Raw genomic sequence first — 23615 nt, forward strand, 5'->3', positions numbered from 1 at the left:
ATATCTATATCAGATCTTTTATTCTGAAGCCGTATCGCCCAGCCCTAATAAAACACATAACAGAGTTTGAAAACAGCATTTCACAGAAAACATCACTTCTTCAATAAAACCGTCACATGCACTCATACATAAAGACTGACGGCGAAACGAGGAGCTTTAGACGTCAGTGGATGCAGAACTAATGTCTCTGCACAGCATGCGGCGGGGTTGGGAGGTGCTGTTGGGTCAAACGAGCAAGCATCTAAAAATAAATAAATAAAACCCCTGAAAAGGAAAAGTCAGAGGATAAAAGGTGTGATGGTAGAGAGGGACTTCGGTTGTGGAACAGTCTTAGTATGATGAGGAAGAAGAAGGGGGCAAATTAACGGGATCAACCATCCTTCTGTTACCTCGCTGGCTATTTTGGTGGCGTGTCTGACATGAATCATGGCAGGGGTGACCTCCAAGCCTGAGAGGTTCTTCCCCCTCATGAACTCCTCATAGTCCTTCTTATAGTCTTTCTATTGGCCACAAACAGACAGACAGACAGACAGACAGAGCTCAGACAAACACATGCAGGCAGAGCAGGGCTGAAGTGCAGCTACAGCATCGTCGTTTGCCAAGCGGCCGCCAAAAACKRACATTTTTYAGCCTTTCTGGTGAGACGCCTGACGGAAATCTGAACACAGTAACTTGGGAGCGACTGTTTGTATATAGTTAATCACTGAAGATTAATTGATACCGAGGCTAAATCCTCCCAGTTCACACATAACTGACAGCATGTGAACAGTGTGTGTTGCACTAAATAACATCCAAGTTTCAAATAACAACAATTAAAAAAATATATAAATCATCAATATAGGTGGTAATGAGTAAATGAAAACATGAATATGTAAAATAGAAGTAACAGATTGAAAACCGATGTGGTAAATATTGTCACACCACAACTGAAAATGTTACATTTTTTGACTCCTCAACCATTTTATAACAAAATGTATTTATTGAAAGCACTTTGGATAAACTAAGCGTGTATTAAAGCATTAAAATAACTTTTTTAAGATCTTAGCCATGGCTTTTCAAGTTCAGAAATGAATAAGTACTGAGAACTTGCAGGATGACCACAGATGATTCAAGCTGTATAATTGTAAACCTGACTGTGTGACCATTTCAAAGGAAACTCCTGGAGGTGAGTGGAAACCTGAGCGGCCTCTTAAATTGTGTATTGTTAGTGCCGGCTGTGCGTCTTTACATCAGGCTTCTTAGGAAGACCATAGATACGTTTTACTGCTGACTTCCTGGCATCGTAACTAAAATCAAACATTTCAAATTTCAACACTTTTCGGTTGAATTATATTCTGAGCTCAGCTGGCTATAAAAAACACACAATGAATGCAAGAATGATTGTTTGTAGGTGTCAAAACTGTCATTTACAAATCAAAACAGAGTGACTAAATCATTCTTCAGTACTTCCAACAACTTCTGTAAGTTTGCGATTACCAACCAACCGAAAAGCTTCGAAGCTGCCAACAAGGAGCTCTACATTTTGAATCTATTGAGACTCGACGGAGTCGTTGAAGCGAAGCTGGCGTCTGCAGCTGCTTTCAGCAGGAGCCTGAGGAGAGTCTTTACCTGGCTCTGCATGTGCTGGGCCTCCTTAGCCGTCACGTAAGTTGGAGTCTCAAAGTCCAGCATGGGTTTGCCCTTCTCCTTCTCGTACTTCTCCTTGTATTTAACCTGAAACAGCCCAAACAGAGCGCAGTGTAAAACAAGTTTGATTTAAATGTTGCTATCTAAAAGTTGGCATGAGAAATATACTTAGTGTGCAGACTCTCTCATCCTAAGATTCAGATCTGCATGTATATTTTTCACATTTAAGCCAATGTACGAGGTTGGGATGTCCCAATCCAATCCCAAGTGTTAGATTGAGGTCTAATGTAAAATATATATTTTTAATGTTTTTCTGTCCAATTAGCACAATATTAGCACAATCTCTCTAGCCAACCTGCTCATTACTTTATTGCTCTAAAGTCAGAGTGTCAAACTCATTTTCATTTTGGGCCAAATCAAGACCATGAATGTTAATAAAGGGCCAAAATGTATGACTAAACCTGCTAACAAAACTGTTAAAAATATTTAAAAATTCTTAAAATTAAATAATGTTAAGTCCCTAAAGTATTTTGTGATTTTTTTGTGTGATTTATTTTTCTCCAATAAAAATCAAAGTGTTTGGGGTATCAATTTAGAAATATTATTTTGGATTATAGCTTATCAAGTAAATCTTAAGCAGCTGTTTGGTAGAAGTAAGAAATAGCACCACCTGCAGGTGGGAGAAAACAGTCACTTAGATCCAAAAATCTGAAACGAACTCACAGTATTATTTATAAAAAGTGCAGCGATTTGTTGGTTTTGTGTGAATTTGCAAGAAGCAGGAGGCAAAAAAAATAGATAAAAACTGGTTTGATTTGACTGATAAAGTGATATTTAAGCAGGTCGTTTTCTTGACGGTTCTATTTGGTCAGTGGAACTGTTTTAAAGTGCTATATAAATAAACTTGGCTTGGCTTGGCTATTTGTGTGTCACATTAGAGTCTAGAGGGCCACATAAAAAGCTGCGGCGGGCCAGATTTGGCCCCCGGGCCTTGAGTTTGACATGAACAATGATAGTTGTGTTCCTCTTTAGTGTGACGTTGCAGAATCGTCTCAGTCTGTTTCACGTGACCCAGATGGCTGCTTGTAACTGAGCGCAGTGCAGAGAGCAGCTGAAACACCGGTCATTAAATTCTACTATGTTCAAGGAAAAAGTACTAAGTTTGTGAAGCAAGAGAACATTTCCTGTGAGTTTTGTCTGCTCATGACCAGCAGTAAAATATTCAGTCATATTCAAACTGTGTGTGTGTGTTAGCATTGCTAACTTCAGCCTAGCTTTTCAGTGTAAAAACAAAGTAAGCAGGATCAAAGGACAGAGAAGCGACACGATCAAACTGGGAATATCTGCAGTTTTAAATGAGCAGAATTTATTTGTAGGTGTCAAAATAAATACTGATCGGGACATCCCTAGTGTCGGGTGGAAATTCAGACAAACTGGAAGATACTTTCAGGAAGGCAAAGTGTTTGTTGGTCCCCGCAGTTTGTACCACTTACGTTGCTCTGCAGCTCAGAGGCCTCCTTGAGATGAAGTTGCTCTGGTGTGTCAGGAATCATGTGGTAGTGACCCTTACTCTCCTCAAATTTCCTCTTGTAGCGGTACTACAGGGAGTTCAGTACATTAAAGCAGACGTGTCTGGCCAGAGCCTGCTCCATTTCAGATGAAGGGCTCAGGCCGGACCTTGCAGGAGTATTCACACACCTACAACTTTTCACACTTTATCACAATAAAATTTTAGGGTTTTTTTTAATTGGGGTTTTGTGCGATAGACCAATGCAAAGTAGAGCAAATTGTGAAGTACAAGGACAGATTATGCATGGTTGAGGTTAGAGGATATACAGTTTCAGACTCTGTCACATATTCTTAGCTAGATTTAAGTCTGGACTTTGGTTAAACCATTCTAATACACGAACAAGCTTTGAGCTAAACCATTTTATTTGTATTTGTCCCATCGGAAGATGAATCTTCTCCCCTGTCTCAATTTTTTTGTGGCCTCAGCATTTTTAACACCTTCTTTTTCTTCTTCTTTATTCATGTTATGTCTCCTACATGGCTTCTGGCGAATTTAAAAAGGATTTTTCAAAGTAAAGGGAGCCGAAAACACATGCATGCAACAATTTTCAGTTATATTTGCAACACATTTGAAAACTATCCTTCAACTTATGAATGAATCACTACATTTAGTTGGTCTATCACATAAAATCCCGTGACGCTTGCGATTCCAACATGACAAAATGTGAAAAGGGGGCAGGAATACTTTTGCAAGGCACTGTAAATATCATAAACAGCAGGAAACGCTAACTTCAACCATTAATGGAGAGATGTAAAATGATCGATAGACGTAATTTATGTTAGGCGATCCTTAATCAAAGTTTGATTTGGCCTACAGGAGTAAAAGTGAAGCATTAGATGTTAAAGGTGAGGAGGGTCGGGATCACTACCAGATGAGGTCTGTGAGATTATGAGTGTTTAGATGAAGGGTCCTAGAGTTTCAGTCTGTATGCGATGGTGAATGGTTTACAACAAGCTTCTAATTGGTTCTGTTACTGTTTCAACAGACTACTGAGGGAGGACAGGAAGAAGGCAGCCGGGGTGGGAGCAGGAAAGGGTTAAATCGTGATGATGATGATGATGGTGGTGATGATGGTATCTTACGTCACTTGAGAGCTTGCTGGTGCTCAGACTGTGCTGCATGGACAGAGACTCGGCCATGTCAGTCACAGGTTTGTGGATCTTCTTCAGGTCGCCTTTGTACTTCACCTGGGAGACGTCAAGAGACGAAGTTTTAACGCAGTGAGCACCCAACCTCTGTCAGCTGACGTGAAATCAGAGATGAGGTGTTTTTTTTACCAAATTAACTTTAGTTTAGTCAAGATTTCATTGGTTTGTTTCATTGGGTTTTGAAAACTTTTGATAATTTTAAAGGACAACCTTCCAGACTCCTCAGAAGCAGCATTCAGCTTCTATGCGCCACACATCTGGAACAAGCTTCCAGAAAACTGCTGAAACACTGAGCTCCTTTAAATCTCGACTAAAAACTCACTAGTTTAAAGTTGCTTTTGAAACAATCGATTAAGAATTTAACAATGGCACTTGACTTAATGTCATGTTTTGATTGTTGATTTTATGTTGCAGGACTTTGTGCTTTTATGATCTAAAGCACTTTGAAATGTCTTGTTGCTGAAATGTGCTATACAAATAAAATGTGATTTATTTGATTAATTGATAAGCAATCAAACTAGAGCTCTTTTTTAAAATCACAAACAATCTTTTTTTTTTTAACAAAACATACTTGGTACTTCATCATCTGGTAAATTTCGCAACCTTTTAACACTCATTATGATAAATATCACAATTAACTAATGAGACCATATAATCCAGACTGCAAATTCTTAAACATTGTCATGCGTTTAGGTGGTAAAATTCATTCAAATCATTCTACCCCTAACGTGATTTGATCCTTGATGCTCTGCTATATTCCTTCAAACTTCGAGGAGCCGCTCGACAGCCACCTCCACGTGTTCACACACAGAAACGGACGTGAAGCCGGTTCTGGGATTACCTACCTCACTAGCCAGGTCATTGGCGTCCTTCAGGGTTTGGTAAATCTTGCTCTCCTTCAGGTCAAATTGAGGTTTCTTTCCTTTCATCTCCTTGTCAAACTTCTCCTTGTACCTCACCTGGTAAGGCAGAAAGGCGACACATACTGGAAGTCAGCGCGAGCTCCGAGTCGGGACAAAACAAGTGGATTTACAGACTCGAAGTGACGCAAAGACACGGTACGCAAGTGTATCCGAAAGGATTAGTCACTCAGATTTCTTACACGTTCCTTGCCTTGGACATGCTGTGTAACATTTGGTATCTGTGGACAGTACCAGTCCACATTTATTGTGACCCCCGGTTGAATCTGTATGGTGAAAAACATTCGTTTGGGCGTAATATCTACTCTTCATCAATCCAACCTTTAAGCTGTGTACATTTACTCATCGTGACGAAAATAATTACAGTTACCAACAACTGTACCCTCTATGATTTTATTGAAAGCATCTACTGTATTTTACGGACTATAGAGCGCATCATACTATAAGCCGCACCTACAATTATTTTTGGAAAAAAGATCGATAGCCCTTAACTTAAAAGCTGCATCATATGAGTTTGAAAACATTTCTCCGTCGTGCCTGCTGCTAGCATGTGCTTGTTCTAAATGAAAATTAGCACTTTCTTCTTTGATTTCCAATTTTGACTTCCAATGATTCACTTACCCGCTAAAGCGCCCCCTGGTGGTTGAAGAAAAATCCACAGAAAAGCAGCACCGGGCTTTAAGCCGCTTGGTTCAAAGTTTAGAATAAAGTAGCGGCTTATAGTCCGAAAAATACGGTAATTAACCCAGAAGTAAATGTAATAAAATTAAAAGTTTTTGAAACCTTTTTCAGCTTGAGACTATGTTCCTGGAATAAAAGACGAATTTGTCTTAAGCAATCATGCACTATTTTTTTTTTTTTTTTAATCCGGGGATGACAATAAATGTACCTGGTGCTTTAAATATTCTGTGCATGCAAACATAAATTTTTTTATTATTCCATGTATACATTTCATATTTAACCCCAACCAAAGGCTGATAAGTGACAGGAAAAGTAAAACATGTAAAAACAATAATTTTTTAAAGTTCCAGCTGATATTTATCTCTTAGCTATTAAACATAAAAGCATTGTTGATTTGTTAAAAAAAGTATATTTTTAAATCTACTTCTGATGCTTTTAATCTGAACAAACTGATTCATTTAATAGCCAGTAGAGGTGATAGTTTTGTTTTCAATTCATGTATAATAAGAAATAAAAAAAACGTTGACTAATATGTTCCACTGAACTAGTTGTGTACAAAGAATATTTTAAGAACATGAATAACAAGTGAATACAATAAACATTTTAGAAATGACTCATTAGCATCCCCAAAGCTTAGTTGAGCTGAAGTCTACAAGGTTATGCTGCCCTCTAGTGTTCAAATCATAAATAAATCCCAGCAAAGTTCTCTGAGCTACAGCAAACGCTTCAGAAAAATACAGCAGTAAAAGCTTCAGTTTCAGTCTGTGATCTATCAGAAACACAAGGAAGAATAACCTGAAACTATTTTTTATAACATCCAAACAAATACAGCCTGAATCCCAGTGCAGCTAATGCATTTTCTAGGCTTAGTGTTGAGCCACAGCTTGTCCTACTGAGGAAAACAAGGGATGCACACAGAACTGAAGGGTGCAAACAAACAGCAAGACAAATCAAGGCACAAAATAGTTTCATACACTGGATTAAAAAAAGAAAGTGTTTTTACACCCCTGTAGCTCAAAATAATAATAAAAAATAAAATACAATTCACTTTAAGGGACAGACAGATAGCAGCATCCCTTCAGTTTTAGGACATGCGCCTCCTTACATCACTAGTCACCGCACTCATTTTCTTAATGTGCCGCATCAGTGGGGTATCATAGGAAGCTGCTCCATGGAGGGAGGCCTTGCCCTCCACCTACAAAGCCCAGCGAGGTTGTGGAATGAGGAGACAAAGACATTATGGGAGGAGATGAGAGGAAAGAGATTAGGATGACTAGCAAGAGAGAAGAGGAGTGGAGAAAGGAGAGAGAGACACGTGAGGTCAGGTTTAAGGATGGAGTTAGACATGTTAAATATGAATAAACATTATGAAGTCACAGTGACAGATTAAAACATGGATTTTAATACGAAGGAAGCACTATCAGAGAGCTGCTGGTTCAGTCGTTGTGCCAAGAGGAGTGCTGCTAAAAGCATCACATCTACTGCAGCGAGGTAGAATGAAAACTAAACCAATGAGGTAAAAAAACAAAAAAAAACAAAGAAATGTTAGCAGAAGGGGTGAGATGTGTCTGTATCCTGAGATGTAGGAAGAGAACATGATTTATTTCTCTCATTGTACCTGACTGGTCAGCTGGGACACGTGGGTTGCCAAAGCGATGTCTGGCCGGTGGATCAGGGAGCCTCCACGACTGGCCTCTTCGCGAGCCTTTTCACGGTAACCGATCTGACGGACGGAGGAGGAAACAAGAGTCAGCGCACCAGACACAAACTCAGCTGATGCACCGGTGGGTTTGTTTTGGTTTCAGATCGACATCAGGGAACGACGTGCGACGGTTGAAGACACGGCGGTCAGCGTGGCTGAGCGGTCACAGCCTCATGAAAACAAACACAAAAAGCTAATCAAAGAAGACTGTTGTTTTTCACAATACTTTAATTTGTGCAGTAATATCTCAAAGTGCTTAAAGTAAAACGTGATTTGAATCATTTAAATTAACCAAAAACATATGATTATTGCTGCATATACTATATTATTATTATTATTAATAAAATTAAATTATTGTTGGTATTTTTGTGATTAATGCTAGTGTTTAGCATTAAAACTAGCATTTTTAATGCTAGCTTCAACACTAGCATAAAACCATTAGCATTATATTTTAGAAGAAACATTATATTAGAAGAAATACCATTGTTTTAAATAATATTTCTTCATTAATTAGAAGATATAATGATTGTTCATCCTCTGTAATTAAATTAAATAGAAAATATATTGATTTGCTAACTGTTAAGTACAGGTTTATTTGTCATATGTATGGATTATACATGTAATACGTGTCAGAGTATGCATGTGACGGCGGATAAGGAGTGGGAACATTGATACGTTTATACTTCCACCCCACTCTCTTGAACAGATAAAACAAAAGTTTTGACATTTAAGTATTTTTTCTACATATTCAAAAAACAAACAAGTCCAGGGACAACACTTGAACTTTCACCTGCTCAAATCGAATCAACCTTTTTCTCCAAAAAGATTTCTACGTGTATTTGACGCTTACATCACTGACGAGCTTAGCGGCCTGGGTGGCCTTCATGATGTCAGGACGGTCCACTACAGTAGTGTAGTGCAGGTTGGCCTTGGCATCCTTTTTGTAGGCGACCTGTGAAACGATACAGAGAGAGACAGAGAGAAAGTACAGTATAAAAACCGAGCAGCACCTCAAAAGACAAACGTTTGTGTAGAAATACTCTCACGTTGCTCTGACTCTTCGCCACGTCCATGGCATGCTGAACATCAGGTGGCGCGATCATTTGGTTGTACACCGACTTGCCTCTCTCCTTCTCGAACTTCTGTTTGTATTGTTTCTGTACGTTTGGGAGAACAAGAGAGTTTCATATACGCAGTTCAGGACGAGGAGATCATTTGGGCACCATTGTCTGATTTGGGTACAATGTAAAAGAAACGTTGTACCTCGCTGATCAGCTTCTTGACCTCCCTGCTGTGGGCGGTGTCGCGGGTCTCAGCCAGCTTGGTGAATGAGCCGGACTGCATGATCTTTTTGCTTTCCTGCTTGTATTTGCTCTGAGAATGGATGTGGAAGCGTGAGGACTCACATCACCCAGTGTTGATACGCTTTGCTCCAAACATAAAGTGTGCAAATAACGGAGTACGCTTTTATTTACTGGCCCTTACCTCTGATACTAGCGTGCGCACGGCTTTGGCGTGGAGAATCTGAGGAGTATCCAGAACAGGTACGTAGTGGCCCTTTGTCTTCTCGTACTTCTCTTTGTACTTCACCTGAAGAAGGTGAATGGTACGTTGATGTGACCCGTTTCATTTGTTAAACTCAGATTACTTTCACAAGAACCACTTACGTCACTGGCCATCTCAGTATTTTGCTTGTACAGGAGAGTGTACTTGTCGTCCGCGACAGGTATCACACAGCCCTTCATCATCTCTTTGTCGTACTTGTACTCAACCTGTGAGTGAAATTATATTTAGGTCAACACTGACAAGTGCACAAAGATGTAGAAATTACACTTATGTAAAAAAAACAACAATGGACTCACATCACTCTGCTGCAGAGAGTTTTTGGCAGCGTTGATAAAATCTGGTCTGTCTGCTGTCCAGATCCACTTGTTCTTAGTTGCCTCATACTTCTTCTTGTAGTCAAGCTAATAACAGAAACATAAGAAGCACTTTTTAACTGTTGCTAGGGTGTTTTGTGTTTCAAACAAGCATCGTTATCTCTCTGTAGATGCTTACGTTGCTGATGTTCTTGTAGGCCTCCTTGGCAGCACGGATCTCGTGAGCCTCTGGGTCCATGTTGATCTGGGCTTTGCTCTTCTCATACACCTCTTTGTATTTCAGCTGAAAGAGGAATCAAGATAAATAGTTACAAGAAAGAATAGGCTGGTTGTGGCCAATCGTCATGAGATTTTACCAAATGTTTCACCGCAGCGCTGCTACGGTTTGAAATCTTTTTAAATGGGATGCCATAAAGCATGAAGAAAGAAGCGAATGGCTTCCTTCAGCTGCATGAAGCTTAGAGTAAACACACTGACAGGCGTTTTAAAGCTGCAGATGGGAAGCTGAGAGCTGCACATTTGTTAAGCAGCCAACTAAAGGCTGGCTAACTGAGCAGATAGCCTGACTAATTAGCCAGCTAACATTGGCCTTATTATCCTTGCAGATTTTGGACACTAGACACATTCACGTAGAAACTATAACATTAGTATTTCTGCTGAAATAAAATAATAAATAAAATATTCCCTATTCTAACCATAATATTTCCATTTGTTACATTAAAGGTGCAGTATGTAAACGTATGCAGGCTACTACAGCTTCAGTTTTGTCATATAGTAATAAGTGTTTTAGATACAAGGATAACTCCTTGTATCTAAAACACTTGTAGTGTTTTAGATACAAGGAGTATCTAAAACACTACAAGTGTATCCTAAAACATATGTAGAAATGTGTTGCTAGAGTGAAACTTACGTTGCTGGTGATCTCTTTGACCTTCTTCATGTGCTGCTGGTGTGGAGTGTCATAAGGCAAGGTGTATCCCTTGGCTTTGGTCTTGTTGTACTCCATCTTGTAGATGACCTAAGGAGAGATGAAGAATAATTTGGTAACAGAAATTATTAAAAAAATAAAAAATAAAAACTGGTAGTAGATGACAGGGAAACTCCACTAAAACTTACATCAGTGATCTTCTTGCTGCGTTTGTGAGTCTCGTACTCAGGAGTCTCCAGAACAGACGTGAACTTATCTTTGGCGCGTTCATACTGCTCCCTGTACTTCCACTGAGGAAAAGGACGGGTAAAGTTAGATTCGCTCATAAAAAGGCRGCGTATTAAATGTTTAACATTCAAATCTGGCATTGTTTTTGCTTTTAACTTATGAACGCAAAGAGAAACTATCCAAAAAAGAACAAAATTATTTGAAATATCTTTAAAGCCAAAGATAATTAAAAACATATGTCTTACATATACTTAACATTTTAGATTAAATTGAAATAGTCCAATAATAAACTTGTAATAATTTATCCAAGATTATTATTGTAATAAACTTTTTACTACAATACTAAATTCTAGTAATAATTTAGATTATTACTATTGTTATATTTTCCGGTTTTTTTGGATAGTTATCTGACTCCAATTAAAGAAAAGTCAGAAACATCATATCAACTTCCATTAAAAAGAACCAAGTGAAGTCTTAGCATGCACAATATTCACCAAAAACATGCTTTGTGAGCCACATACAGACACAATGATGACGATTAAACACAAGTTACCACTGATGGGTGATGAAAGTCTGCAGCACTCACATTCTTCTCATTAACCAGCTGCTCTTCTCACTGAGCTAAACTTAATATTACGTCACAGTTCACCCACAAAATAATGCATTTTTACATAAAACCACAGCAGAATTATAAATTATCCCTTGTTTTGGACTTTCTCATGGAGTTAGGAGCGTTAAAGTAGCTGCTCAGTTTTTCTGAATTTTGACTACCTCTGGTGATGCAATGTAATGTTGCTTTGGTAACATGCTACATAGCAAAAATGTACACAATTTTAAAAAATGTAGAAAAAGAAGCTAAAATCGGCACCTAATTTAATATAACAATAAATATGTAGAAGCTGTGCAGAAGGTGACAAACTCATTTTGTGATTCTGTGTTTGGTCTCAACTGTGCAACGACATAGTGAAACTTTAACTCTTTGTAAAACACGGACAATGAGAGGGAAGTGATGAAGGGATTAGGAAATGAAAGAGGGGGAATACATGGACTTAGAGCCACTTTTAGGAGGATTAAATGGATGAAAAACAAAATCAATGTCCACAAACACCAGGAAGAGAGAAACAATCTCTAAAAGAAACGTCACGAAACTTGAAAACCAAGTGATACGGCAAGAAAATGAAATCGCATTATTTTGACTTTTCAAATTTTCATGTAAAAATATACCTCTTATTAGAATAAAACATACATTCAAAAATGACTAATTAATTAACCTGCTCAGACTTTATTTAGGCCATTTCTGAACAGAATGTTATCTTTTTGTCAACTTGTGTAGCCCTTAACCAGCAGACTTCATCTGAATCCAAAAACATATTTCAATGTAAAAAGTCAAACAGCGTCACAACACGGTGCACTCTGGGCACATAAAGCACTAGTTTGTGAAGCTGAAATGAAAAATGTCACAATCTCATAACTGTCTAATAACTTAACATCATGAACGCGGTTCCTGTGTGTTTGTGGACAGGTTACAATAGCTCACTGGTCTCTGACGGTTTACCTTGCTGCCCATAACCGACTGGCAAAGGGCTGTGAGGATGTCAGGGCGGAGAAACTCATTGCAGCCACTCTTTAGCAGATCCTTTGCTCGGGATTTATACATTTTCTGTCCACACACACAATAACGAACATCCACACAAAGCATGCCACAGTTTAGAACAAACTAGGAGACAGAAACAACACTGGGAGGGACTGGAGGAATGCTCCGGAAATCCGAGGAAGACACTCGAGTGTTGGCATCTGTCTCCAGAGAGAGAGACAGAAGTGATCACCTTCGCTAGAGCCAGGTTCGAAGTGTAAATGATTTAGATAACCTGTGAAGTCAAGCTGTCTCTCTCACGGAACAGATGCAAACAGGTCATGCTCACTCAAGACAGCAGCTGCTGTTTGAGTGGCATGGATTACAGGAACCTGCGAGGGACAAATAGGAAGAGAGACAACGATACAGAGGAGCCCATCACAGCCATGCGGCGACCAGCCCCATCGGCAGGTCTGTCGACGACCTCATGCGCCGGGTGCGAGCGGCGGACGGTGAGGCCGCCCGGTCGCCCGGCACGTCCGGGACGGTTACCTGGCTCATCTTCCTGTTCTCCCTGGCCAGCTGGTATGTAGGATCGTCTGTGGTTATGGTGAACTTATCCCTGGTCTTCTCATAATTAGCTCTGTAGATCCTCTGCTCAGAATTTCAGAAGGTTGTTAAAAACAAATGTCAGGGGGAAAAAGAAACGGCGTCTCTGGTATGTCAGCAAACTTTAAGCAACAAAAGTAAAAAAATATATAAAATAATAACATGTTGCTGTAAAAATGGACAAAAATGTGAAATATGCATCTGAAAAACAGCTGAAGGTGGTTCTCAAATATTTTCCCCCAGAAATCCTTTATTGTTTGTTTGTTTTTTGCTTCGACAAAAAAAACTCTGTCCTGGGATGGGATGCATGTTATCATCTTTGAAATTAATCCCATCGGTATCCAAGCAACCATTTTCCAACATTTACATTTGCAACAATGTAGTGCATTTACTAGGATGCATGGATATGAACATATGGGCTGATGACATATGAACTGATCCAATTCAAATATTGCTGCAATGGTCGATAACTGATATTAGTATTTATATATATTTCCCTATCCTGTTGACACTTTGAAATAAAAAAAACAAACCATTGACTTCTCCACTGCTTCTCTATTTCATTTAAATCCCAACATTCCCGAGCTACATCACCATCACTACGCAGCCCTGCGTCTCCAACACCGAACCCTGGATTCGTTCACGCCGACTTTACGTGCAGCGGCTCCATTTCCCTCCTGTACTGCCAGATCGATAGCCTTCAAATTAAAAGCTGCATCATATGAACTTCTTTGTGTCGTTTCCATGATGAGGGGGATTGAGTTTGAAAACATTTCTCCGTCGTTCCTGCTGCTAGCATGTGCTTGTTCTAAATTAAAATTAGCCCTTTCTTCTTTGATTTCTAATTTTGACTTCCTCCCCTAACAACCTGCAACAAGATGGATATAAAAATGGATATAAAATGGATATAAAAAACTGGGCCTTTGTCAATAAAGGCCCAGTTTTATTTATCGGGTTTGTACCAATATGTAAAAAAAAACTGACTAATATCTTTCCAAACTATTTACTATTTTATATGATTAAAATTAAATGAAAACACTTGAGATAAGGTAGTTGTATGTGTAAAAGTAGACACCTAGGCTGCCTGTTCAACGAAATGATTTCACAAAAAAGCATAGCTCCCCCAAAGTCGAGAATCAGTGATGTAAGCAAAAAAAATCTAATAAAATAAAAACATTTACATTATTTTACCTCCATGTAGCGAGTCCAAGAGAGAAGCAAAGAGACAGATAAACACGATTGATCATTTCAGAGCAGATAATAATGAGATAATTTGAGGCAATAGAAGGGAAGGACTCACGTCGTTGATCAGAACCGAGGCGTTCCTTGTAGCCTCGAAGTACGGCGTGTCGCATGTGTATCTGAAGTTTCCTCTGTTCTTCTCATATGAGGCTTTGTAGAGTCTCTGTAAAAAAATAAAAATAAAATAAATAAAAGGATGGTTGAAAACAAACAGAATGTATTCTTGTTGTAAACATGAATATCATATTTTCCGGACTGTAGAGCGCATCTTAGTATAAGCTGCATCTATAACGTTTTTTTTTTTGTTTGTTTGTTTTTAATTGGAAACGTATATATATAAGCCACACCAGGATATAAACCGCTCGTATCTCTGCTTGTCCACAATAAATAAGATAAGCTGGATTTACTAAGGACGCAGCCCTGCGTTTCCAACACCGAACCCTGGATTCGTTCACGCCGACTTTACGTGCAGCGGCTCCATTTCCCTCCTGTACTGCCAGATCGATAGCCTTCAAATTAAAAGCTGCATCATATGAACTTCTTTGTGTCGTTTCCATGATGAGGGGGATTGAGTTTGAAAACATTTCTCTGTCGTTCCTGCTGCTAGCATGTGCTTGTTCTAAATGAAAATTAGCCCTTTCTTCTTTGATTTCTAATTTTGACTTCCAATGATTCACTTCCTGCTAAAGAGCCCCCTGGTGGTTGAAGAAAAATCCATAGAAAAGCCGCACCGGGTTCAAAGCGGGTAAAGAAAGTAGCGGCTTATGGTCTGAAAACTACGGTATATGAAATGAATTTTTCCCTCACCTCACTGTACAGAGCCTTGTTCCTATCAGCCATCACCAACTCAGGAGTGTCCCAAACGTAGCACCCGATACCCTTCACCCACTCCAAGTCCTCCTTGTACTTCACCTAAAAGCACAAACAAAACCAAGAGTTTCACACAGATATCGCACAGCATGTCAGTCCTCCTGTTGGGTGCAGCTTTGCATACTCACGTTGCTGATGTTATCGTTGGCTATCTTGCTGAAGAAGAACTCGGGGCGGTCAGGAATGGACTTCCATGTACCCAAAGAGCTGATGTACTTCTCTCTGTATTTCACCTGTGGAGCAGAAACGGAGCGAGTCGCAAGTCATCCACCTCTAGATGGAAAACCGGTCATTTTAGAGCAGCTCGTTTCGACCGCTGACCTCGCTGATGTCGTCAGTGAATTTGCGGTGGCACACGATGTCCAGGGCGTCCTTGTCGGTGTGATAGTGGCCCTTGGAAAGCTCGAAGGTTTCCTTGTAACGCAACTGAAGGGAGAAGAAAATGTGCAAAAAAGGTAATTTATTTAATACCTATTTAAGCTCTGAATCAGAAAACATTTTCTAACAAAGACTTACATTGCTAGACTGCATGTAGGCTTTCTTGGAGCGGATCAGGATAGGCGTATCAGCGATAGCAGTGTACCTGTGCTTCATCTTTTCATATTGCGCTTTGTATTTATTCTGAGTGGAGAACAGAAGACGCAACATATTAGATGTTCGTTTTAGAAAACTTCAATGGGTTCAGGTAACCTTATTTATCAAGTACATTAGAGGAAGCTGGAGCGCTTACCTCACTGAAAACCACTTTCATTTTTCTTGCGTGTTGAATACTAGGAGTGTTCATTTCTGGAGTGAAATGAGTTCTCTCCTTTGATGCCAGACTTGTGTACTGGTACTGTAGAAACAACAAAAAATAAATAAAAATAAACAATCAGAATATATTACAGTAGAGAAAACAATAAATAAAGACCAGAGACGTGTCTCAGCTTACCTTGTTAGTCAGCTGCTGGGCCCACTTGACTCTCTTTATGTCCAAAGAATCTGCAATGGAGGAAACTTTCATCATGTCCTTCTTGCTCTGGGCTCTGTATATGCGCTGAAAAGACACAAGAAAGAAACAGAAACATTAAACCCGCTCCAACGTACATAAAAAACATGCAACTTTTGAAAACCTTTAAAGGATATTGCACATTAAATAAAGCTAGCAGAGCTCAGTAGATCCAAATCTGACTTAACAGAGTATAAAAAAACATACTGAAGAAAACATGTATGAATTTTATGATCTTAATGATTTTCTTCCATAAAGGTCAAATGTTTGGAGCAACAAATAGTTTGCGTTTGTCAATTACATAAAATTAAAATAATAATGTAAAAAAGAAAAAAAACTTGTCCATAAACAGCTCACATCACTGAAGTGAGTCTTCAGCTCAGTCACGCGGTTGTACTCAGGCGTATCCAGGACCACGGTGTAGTTTGACAGGTTCTTCTTAGCGTCCAACGGGTAGCTCGTCTGTAAAAGGAAAAACAGGCGATATGAAAGAACCGCCGCTGGAAAAAAAGAAGAAAGCACACCGAAAACAAACATTGAAAATGCAATGGGAGCTTTTCTTCCAACGCACCCTGAATTTGTTGATGTTCCGGACGTGGACCATCTCCGGGGTGTTGTACAGGAAGCAGCCGACGCCTCTGAGCCACATCAGATCCTCTTTGTACTTCAGCTAAAATGACAAAGTTCAACAAACTTGGGTGTAGAACATATTTTTGTGAAGAAGCGGGGAATAATCACGTCTGTTTTTCTTGCACGATACCTCGCTGGTGATCTCATTGACATGATGACAGTGCATAAGTTGGGGCGTTATAGGCATGGAGATCAGCTGGCCTCGGCTGTTGTAGTATTTCTCCTTGTAGCACAGCTAGTGGGGAGCAAAAAAAAAAAACGGGCGCGTAAAAAAAAGGAGATCTTCTCAACTCGGTCAAACCAGAAAAGTGAACAACGTTGATGACGGCGGCGTACGTCACTGAGGTGTTGTTGGTTCATCTTGAATTGTTTGAAGTCAGGAGTTTCATAGGTTGTGTGGATCTTGTCCTTCTGCTTGTGGTAAGCCTCACGATACAGCCGCTGAGAACGAGAGCAGACAGGAATCGTTTTGTTGAGTGAAATGATCACTCAACGGGTTACGGGCCTCTTCGCTCGTTTCTTCACTTACGTCGTTGATGATCTTGTGAGCCTTTCTGGAGGTGACGAAGTTGACACCTTCCGGATGAAGAGTGTAAGCTTTAGCCTTCACCATCTCAAAGGCCTCCTTGTATTTCGCCTGAACAGGTGAGAAACGACGTGTGTAATGTAGGTTAAACCGCAACACCTTAAGACACGTTCCTCTACTGCTGTCGAGAGTTTGAACACTCACGTTGCTGGTGACGACGCTGTTCATCTTGGCCTGCTTGATGAGCGGAGTGTCGCTGGGCAGAGAGTAGCCAGTGGGCATGAAGCTCTTGTTGGCCTCTTTGTACCAGTTCTAGCAGAAGACGTCAAACAAGTTTCAGAGAGATTATTTCACGATGTATGCTAACGTAAGAAAAATATGTGGAAGATTAACTCACGTCACTCTGGATGTGATTGGCCAGGCGGGCTCTTTCCGTTTCCATGGTAACAGCAGGGGAGGTGTGCTTGCCCTTGACATTGGCGTTGTAATCGTAACGGTAGTGAAGCTGGATGGAAGAAAGGAAAAACCGATTTGACTGATGATGCTGATTGTGTTTATGATGAAATCATCAGGCGTGGTGAACGATGAAGGATATATATTTTTTCAAAACGTATCTGAAACATTGTGCATGATGGCCAAATTATATAAATTCACCATGTTACTGTCACTCAAATGCTGCATATGTTAACATAAGGCAGAAGTTAGCAGCGTTGTCTTTTCAAAATAGCATAAATTTTAACATTTCATATTTAAATGCATTTCAGACTCTGATTCTTGTTAGTGTGCAAATATGGGCTATATGTAGAGCTCTGGAAAAAATGAAGAGAGCACATAAAATTATTGGTTCCTCTGAGTTTACTTTTCATAGGTACATGTTAGAATAAAATGAACATTATTCTTTTATTCTATGAACTATTGACAACATGTCTCCTAAATATCAAGCAAATATTTAGTTTTTACTTGCATAAAATGAGACATGAGTCATGAAAAAGATGCAGAACTCTCAGACTTTAAATGATGCAAAGAAAACAAGTTAATGTTCATTTAGAAACAACAATACTAATGTTTTAACTCAGAAATCAGTATTTGGTGGAATAACCAGGAGGTTTTCAATGAGGTTCAGTGCAGAGGGTTCTTCATTTTCTCCAGAGCTGCATGCATTCATATATCTCATATTGTTTTAAGATATATTAAAATAAATAAATAAAAAAAAGTGTGACGGCTTTTATTTTGCCATGGCGGTGTGCCACGATTAATTACACATAGTAGAAACCCTGGGCAACAAATGTTAATTTAGAAAGTGAATCAAGAAAATCGGTAACTTCATAACATGATATAATAATAATACAATGAAGATGATTACATCACTGAGGTTCTGAGCGTTCTGCTTGGCTGTTTCATACACAGGAGTGTCCGTCACCACGCTGTACTCCTTGAACGACTCAATGCCTTTGGCTCTGTACTTGGTCTGGAATGAAAAACAAAAAACAAATGAGCGTAAAAGACAAGTGATAAGCCACGATGTGAAATTAAATTAAATATGAATACATTAAAAGCCATTTACCTCACTCTGCAGGACACCAGCATGCTTCACACGGAGGATCTCTGGAGTGTCCCAGGCGTAACACCCGATACCCTTCAGCCAGTTCAGGTCGTCCTTGTAGAAGATCTGGGCGGGGATGACTTCTATTTAGCACTTTGTATTAACCTCCTCTTCACCTCTTTCTACTCAGAGATGCCAGTGAACCAGATATCCGTCTGACGGTTACTCACGTCGCTGAGCTGCTCGTTGACTTTGCGTGCTTGGACGTACATCTGCATGTCAGGCATGCACATCCACTGGTGCAGATACTTGCGGTAGTGGATGCCGCTGACGGTGGACTGGGTGTTGCGAGCGGACAGGATCTCCAGCATGTCCGGCGGGATGTGGTTCTTGGCCTTAGTCTTCTCGTAGTTCTCCTTGTACAGACGCTGAATGGGACAAGTGGCAGACGCTGTACTTTGAGCTTGTCATGACCGTGAGTCATTCTTGACAAAGATGGTTTAACTTTTGGTGATCAGATGATATATAAAAAAAATTAATTAAAAAAATCATCTTACATCCAGAACCAACTTTCCGGCCTTGACGCAACGAGCAGTAGCAGGATCGTCTTCGAGTGACTTTGGCAGACTGTAGAGGGACTTGAACTTTTCATAATCCTCCTTGTACTTGACCTAAAGAAAAAAGAAGATCCATACAGTCCCACAAAGTAGTTTTAAAGAAAACCACCTCTTGGTTATGATAAGAGCTGAACTTCAACTTACGTGGCTGAGAACGACCTTCTGTTGTTTGGCGTGTTGCAAGGCGTTGGAGTCAGCTGGGATCTTGTAGCTCTTTGCCTTAATCTTATCCCAGGCGGCTGTGTAGTTTTTCTTCGGATAGGAAATTGAAAAGTGTTCCAGTGCATCTTAAAAACTTTTTTTACACGTGAGACTTTTTAAAAAAAATTATTTTTACTCACATTGCTGAAGAACAATTTGAAATCGTGGCATCTGGCATAATCGTGCGTGTCCAGAACTGTGGTGTACATGTGCTTCTCCTTGTGATAAGCCTCCCTGTAGTTCAGCTAGAAAAGATAGTTTAAGATTAAAGATAAATGCCTTTTTTTTTTCTTTCCAGACCACAAATTTACAATGATTTTTTTAAAATCATGCCGACTTACGTCACTGGCCCAGGTGTGACCCAGGATGGCGGTCACGTACACAGGGGTGTCGGTCACAATGGAGTAGTTGTTAAACTCTTTCTTGGCGTCAGCTCTGTATTTACGCTGGAATATAACAAAGAAAATATTTTGGAGTTAATCATATTTTTATCTTTCTCTCTGAAATAGATTTTAACGAACCATTTAACATGAAAATACTGACTTCACTCTGCAGCTCGTAGGATTTCTTAGCACGAATAATCTCTGGCGTGTCCCAGACGTAGCAGCCGATGCCCTTCATCCAGTTCAGGTCGTCCTTGTAGAACACCTGTTGAATTGCATTGGTACATGTTGTTTCTCAATAGAGTCATAAATTAGACTTTGCTTTCTCAATGCTTAGAAGGGACTATGGCAACAAGAGGAATGTTTTCCGTTTGTCATCTCAAAAAATTCACGGGACGCGTTTGGACAACAACCCTATCAAGACGCAGCAGGATGACCTACGTCGCTGAGAATCTCGTTGGTCTTCCGGGCTCGGATGGCGTCCTCCTGCTCTGGGTGGCAGGTCCACTGGTGCAGGTGGGTGCGGTACAGGACGTCGCTCAACATGTCCTGGCAGCGCTTGGCCACCCGGTTAGCGATGATGTCAGATGGGAGGTGGATTTTGGTCTTGGTTTGGTGGTAGTTCTTCTGGTAGACCCTCTGTAGAGACGCACATTAATACAGAAGAAGGAAGAGTCAAGCACCAACTTCAGCCAAAAACGTAACTGAAAGAAAACACCTTTATCTTTCTTTGCAAAAGTAGAAAGTGTACTTAATCAGCAACTTACAAAAGACAAAATATGAATTGATTTATATTCCTGTTTTGTGCCTTTGCTCTTTTCTACACAAACTTGTACAAGGGTCGTGCTTTCCTTCCACTAGACAATGACGAAAAACTCTTTGTTTTTTAATGTTTACCAACTTATCCTCAAGCTTCTAAGGTTTGCTGCAAATAGTTAAAGTGGAATTTAGCTAACATCTTACCAGTCCCTTGTTCTTCTCCTGCTGGCCGCAGCGCATCACCTCGGGGAAGTCGACCAGGGTCCCAGCCATGTAGTGGCCCTTGGCTTTTTCATGAGAATCCTTGTACTTCACCTAACAAAAACAATGGCAGTATTCATTTTATTTACATGTAGCCAGAGGAAAACATACAATCACAAGTGTTTTTTAGCAGAAAAGAGTAAAAACTTACGTCACTGGCAATCTCCCTGCCCTTCTTGCCGCTCAGTAACGGGATGTATTCGTGGTTCAGGCTGTAGCTTGCAGCTTTAGTGCTGTCCCATTGCGATTTATAAAGTTTCTAAAATGAGAAAAAGAGTTAAAATGTCATGAATAAAACTTTGAAGCCAAAGTAAAGGTGGAGAAAGAAGCGACTCAGTCTGCAGATTCACGTTACCTCACTGATGGTCTTGCCCATTTCCCTGCTATGTGCCAGCTGAGGCGTGTCCTCTGAGCCGATATAATGACCTTTTTCTGCATTGAAAGTCTCTTTGTATTTGAGCTGTGGGAAAAAGAATATAAAAGTGTAATGAACATTTATTAATTGATTGATTTTTCCTCTTTTTTTAAACTTTAATTTATGACGTTAAGCAAGTGCTCGATTACATACGTCGCTGAGGTTGGCGGCGTTTATTTTTGCCAAAATGATCTCGGGACGATCAACGATCAGGCTGAATTTTCCAAAGCATTCTTTGGCGTTCTGCTTGTAAAGCCTCTGCAGATGAAAAGAAACAAACAAAAAATAACAACACCAAGATGAACCACGACATGACAACAACTCAAACAAATAGTAGACTTCGGATGCGCTGACAGAACCGTACATCGTTGAGTATTTCCTGGGCTTTCTTGACTTTGACGTGATCGACAGAGTCGGCCGCCACCCAGCCGCAGCCCCGAATCCACTCCAGATCAGCCCTGTAGACGTTCTGCAGACGGAAACCACAACGAGTTAGGAATAAAAGCTTTGACGTTTTAAAGGATTCATACAAAAGTTCGTCGCTTGTTTGCTCACGTCGCTCTGGAGCTCGTAAATCTTCCTGGCCTGGACGACGTCGTTGGAGTCCGGCAGGCAGGTCCACTGGTGCAGGTAAGTCCTGTAGTTGAAGTCGTTGACCTGGAYCTGGCATTTCTTRGCCAGTTCAAGGKTCARCATGTCHRCWGGSAGGTTGAACTTGGTCTTGGACTTGTTGAAGTCCTTCTTGTACAGAGCGTCGCTGGCGATCTTGGCTGAGTTTATGGCCAACACCATGAGAGGATCGTCGTTGACGCTCAGGGCTCCGATGTGGTGGCCGACCTGCTTGCGGTACGACTCTAGGTACTTATGCTACAAGATAATAAAAAAAAACAAACATTCTTAACCCCATTTTGTTTACGGTAAACAGGAGATAACTGTAATACATGCTGTCAAGTCATCAATTTTAGCACAACTACATCGATAGTTGGAATCTATTGCAGCAAAAATCACATCTCATGATAAATATAAAAAAAATTCAACTAATCTTTGAATGAATAGAATACAATTCAATACAATAGAAATATCTTTTATTGTGTGCACTAGCAGCAAGTTAGAGGTAAATGCAGATTCAAATGAATGTGAATGAATATAAAAAAATGAAAATAATAAACAGCTGTAAAAGAAAACACATGCAATAAGACTATTATAATTTGTCAAGATTTAAAGTTGTATGTATTTATTCCGTCATTTTCTGTGTTTTATTTATATTACTTTGTAACCTATTCTATGCGCCTTATAATCCGGTGCGCCTTATAGTGCGGAAAATACGGTACTTAATTTCTCCATACCAACACCAATTCCTGTACAAACTCTTCCTGTGTGAAATAAACTCCCTCCACTCACCTTACTCTGCACTTTAGTCGTATTGATGCACTGTTTAATCGGTAAGGCGTCTCCAGGCATGAAGTATCCAGTGGCTTTCACCTTGTCCCACGCTTCAGTGTACAGTTTCTACATGAAGGGAAGACAGAAAAAAAAATACATAAATCCAGAAACGGTAGAAAATTAAAGTAAGTGACTGAAACGTGTAACAAACCTTACCGGGTGAATATTTTTAGCGACCTCTCTGGCCGTAGCGAGACCGGGAGTGTCGACCAAAGAGTAATTGATCTTATCCTGGTGCCAAGCCTCGCGGTATTTGGCCTGAGAAGAACGAAAAAAAAAACAAGACATATGTGACACTGTGACATCTCTGCAATGGAATTTTAAACGAAGCATTAAAACAAATTCAGAAAACAGAAAAAATGTTACCTCGTTTAAGACCTCAGCAGCATTCTTGGCGCAGGCCAAGTCAACTCTATCGGTGGGAACGGTGAACTTCTGTTCGTCCAGCTTGACCCGGTAGCCTCTCTGTGAACAAAAGCAAGATTAAATCTAAAACATACAAAATGTATGCATGTAACGTGGTACATATTTAAGGGGGTGTGAGGATGGTCGTGTGTAAAACTTACATCAGCGAGAATCTTCTGTGCATGCTTCACCTTTACAACATCTACACACTCGTGTGGCATCCACCCACAGCCCTTTATCCACTCCATGTCAGCTTTGTACACAGCCTAGAGGGAAACCGTTCATTTAATTAAAGCAGGTAGTGATGAAATAACAAATGGACACTTTCCAAAAGCATCTCCGGTAACTCACGTCGCTCTGGAGGTCGTAGGCCTTCCTGGCCTGGACGACGTCGTTGGAGTCCGGCAGGCAGGTCCACTGGTGCAGGTAAGTCCTGTAGTTGAAGTCGTTGACCTGGACCTGGCATT

The 23615-nt window shown here is 40.1% G+C and overlaps 1 protein-coding gene across 18 annotated transcripts in view; it reads right to left on the minus strand.

Annotated features, from left to right (window-relative positions):
- The window catches only part of neb (nebulin), a 66401-nt gene that overhangs the window by 12195 nt on the left and 30591 nt on the right, over nucleotides 1–23615 (minus strand). For 11 of the 18 annotated variants that reach the window (XM_017301918.1, XM_017301945.1, XM_017301942.1 and 8 more), the window contains 51 exons: nucleotides 23500–23607; nucleotides 23310–23414; nucleotides 23110–23208; nucleotides 22900–23001; nucleotides 22702–22809; nucleotides 21856–22167; nucleotides 21665–21769; nucleotides 21454–21558; nucleotides 21241–21345; nucleotides 21037–21144; nucleotides 20829–20939; nucleotides 20307–20504; nucleotides 20026–20130; nucleotides 19824–19928; nucleotides 19623–19727; nucleotides 19426–19533; nucleotides 19222–19335; nucleotides 18895–19092; nucleotides 18686–18790; nucleotides 18485–18589; nucleotides 17519–17626; nucleotides 17326–17433; nucleotides 17125–17232; nucleotides 16932–17036; nucleotides 16726–16830; nucleotides 16537–16635; nucleotides 16323–16427; nucleotides 15909–16013; nucleotides 15708–15812; nucleotides 15494–15598; nucleotides 15299–15403; nucleotides 15106–15210; nucleotides 14915–15019; nucleotides 14166–14270; nucleotides 12239–12343; nucleotides 10644–10745; nucleotides 10438–10545; nucleotides 9706–9810; nucleotides 9510–9614; nucleotides 9315–9419; nucleotides 9133–9237; nucleotides 8911–9021; nucleotides 8694–8804; nucleotides 8498–8599; nucleotides 7564–7668; nucleotides 7051–7140; nucleotides 5190–5303; nucleotides 4279–4383; nucleotides 3120–3224; nucleotides 1609–1713; nucleotides 390–500 (listed from right to left, as the gene is read on the minus strand). In XM_017301918.1, the coding sequence (XP_017157407.1) occupies nucleotides 390–500; nucleotides 1609–1713; nucleotides 3120–3224; nucleotides 4279–4383; nucleotides 5190–5303; nucleotides 7051–7140; nucleotides 7564–7668; nucleotides 8498–8599; nucleotides 8694–8804; nucleotides 8911–9021; nucleotides 9133–9237; nucleotides 9315–9419; nucleotides 9510–9614; nucleotides 9706–9810; nucleotides 10438–10545; nucleotides 10644–10745; nucleotides 12239–12343; nucleotides 14166–14270; nucleotides 14915–15019; nucleotides 15106–15210; nucleotides 15299–15403; nucleotides 15494–15598; nucleotides 15708–15812; nucleotides 15909–16013; nucleotides 16323–16427; nucleotides 16537–16635; nucleotides 16726–16830; nucleotides 16932–17036; nucleotides 17125–17232; nucleotides 17326–17433; nucleotides 17519–17626; nucleotides 18485–18589; nucleotides 18686–18790; nucleotides 18895–19092; nucleotides 19222–19335; nucleotides 19426–19533; nucleotides 19623–19727; nucleotides 19824–19928; nucleotides 20026–20130; nucleotides 20307–20504; nucleotides 20829–20939; nucleotides 21037–21144; nucleotides 21241–21345; nucleotides 21454–21558; nucleotides 21665–21769; nucleotides 21856–22167; nucleotides 22702–22809; nucleotides 22900–23001; nucleotides 23110–23208; nucleotides 23310–23414; nucleotides 23500–23607 (5778 nt within the window). Of the gene's footprint in view, nucleotides 1–389; nucleotides 501–1608; nucleotides 1714–3119; nucleotides 3225–4278; nucleotides 4384–5189; nucleotides 5304–7050; nucleotides 7141–7563; nucleotides 7669–8497; nucleotides 8600–8693; nucleotides 8805–8910; nucleotides 9022–9132; nucleotides 9238–9314; nucleotides 9420–9509; nucleotides 9615–9705; nucleotides 9811–10437; nucleotides 10546–10643; nucleotides 10746–12238; nucleotides 12344–12808; nucleotides 12911–14165; nucleotides 14271–14914; nucleotides 15020–15105; nucleotides 15211–15298; nucleotides 15404–15493; nucleotides 15599–15707; nucleotides 15813–15908; nucleotides 16014–16322; nucleotides 16428–16536; nucleotides 16636–16725; nucleotides 16831–16931; nucleotides 17037–17124; nucleotides 17233–17325; nucleotides 17434–17518; nucleotides 17627–18484; nucleotides 18590–18685; nucleotides 18791–18894; nucleotides 19093–19221; nucleotides 19336–19425; nucleotides 19534–19622; nucleotides 19728–19823; nucleotides 19929–20025; nucleotides 20131–20306; nucleotides 20505–20828; nucleotides 20940–21036; nucleotides 21145–21240; nucleotides 21346–21453; nucleotides 21559–21664; nucleotides 21770–21855; nucleotides 22168–22701; nucleotides 22810–22899; nucleotides 23002–23109; nucleotides 23209–23309; nucleotides 23415–23499; nucleotides 23608–23615 lie in introns of all 18 variants that reach the window. The other 7 variants (XM_017301929.1, XM_017301926.1, XM_017301917.1 and 4 more) reach the window with 6 other exon arrangements.

Source organism: Poecilia reticulata, linkage group LG2 (assembly GCF_000633615.1).
Source record: "Poecilia reticulata strain Guanapo linkage group LG2, Guppy_female_1.0+MT, whole genome shotgun sequence".
NCBI classification, from domain to species: domain Eukaryota; kingdom Metazoa; phylum Chordata; class Actinopteri; order Cyprinodontiformes; family Poeciliidae; genus Poecilia; species Poecilia reticulata.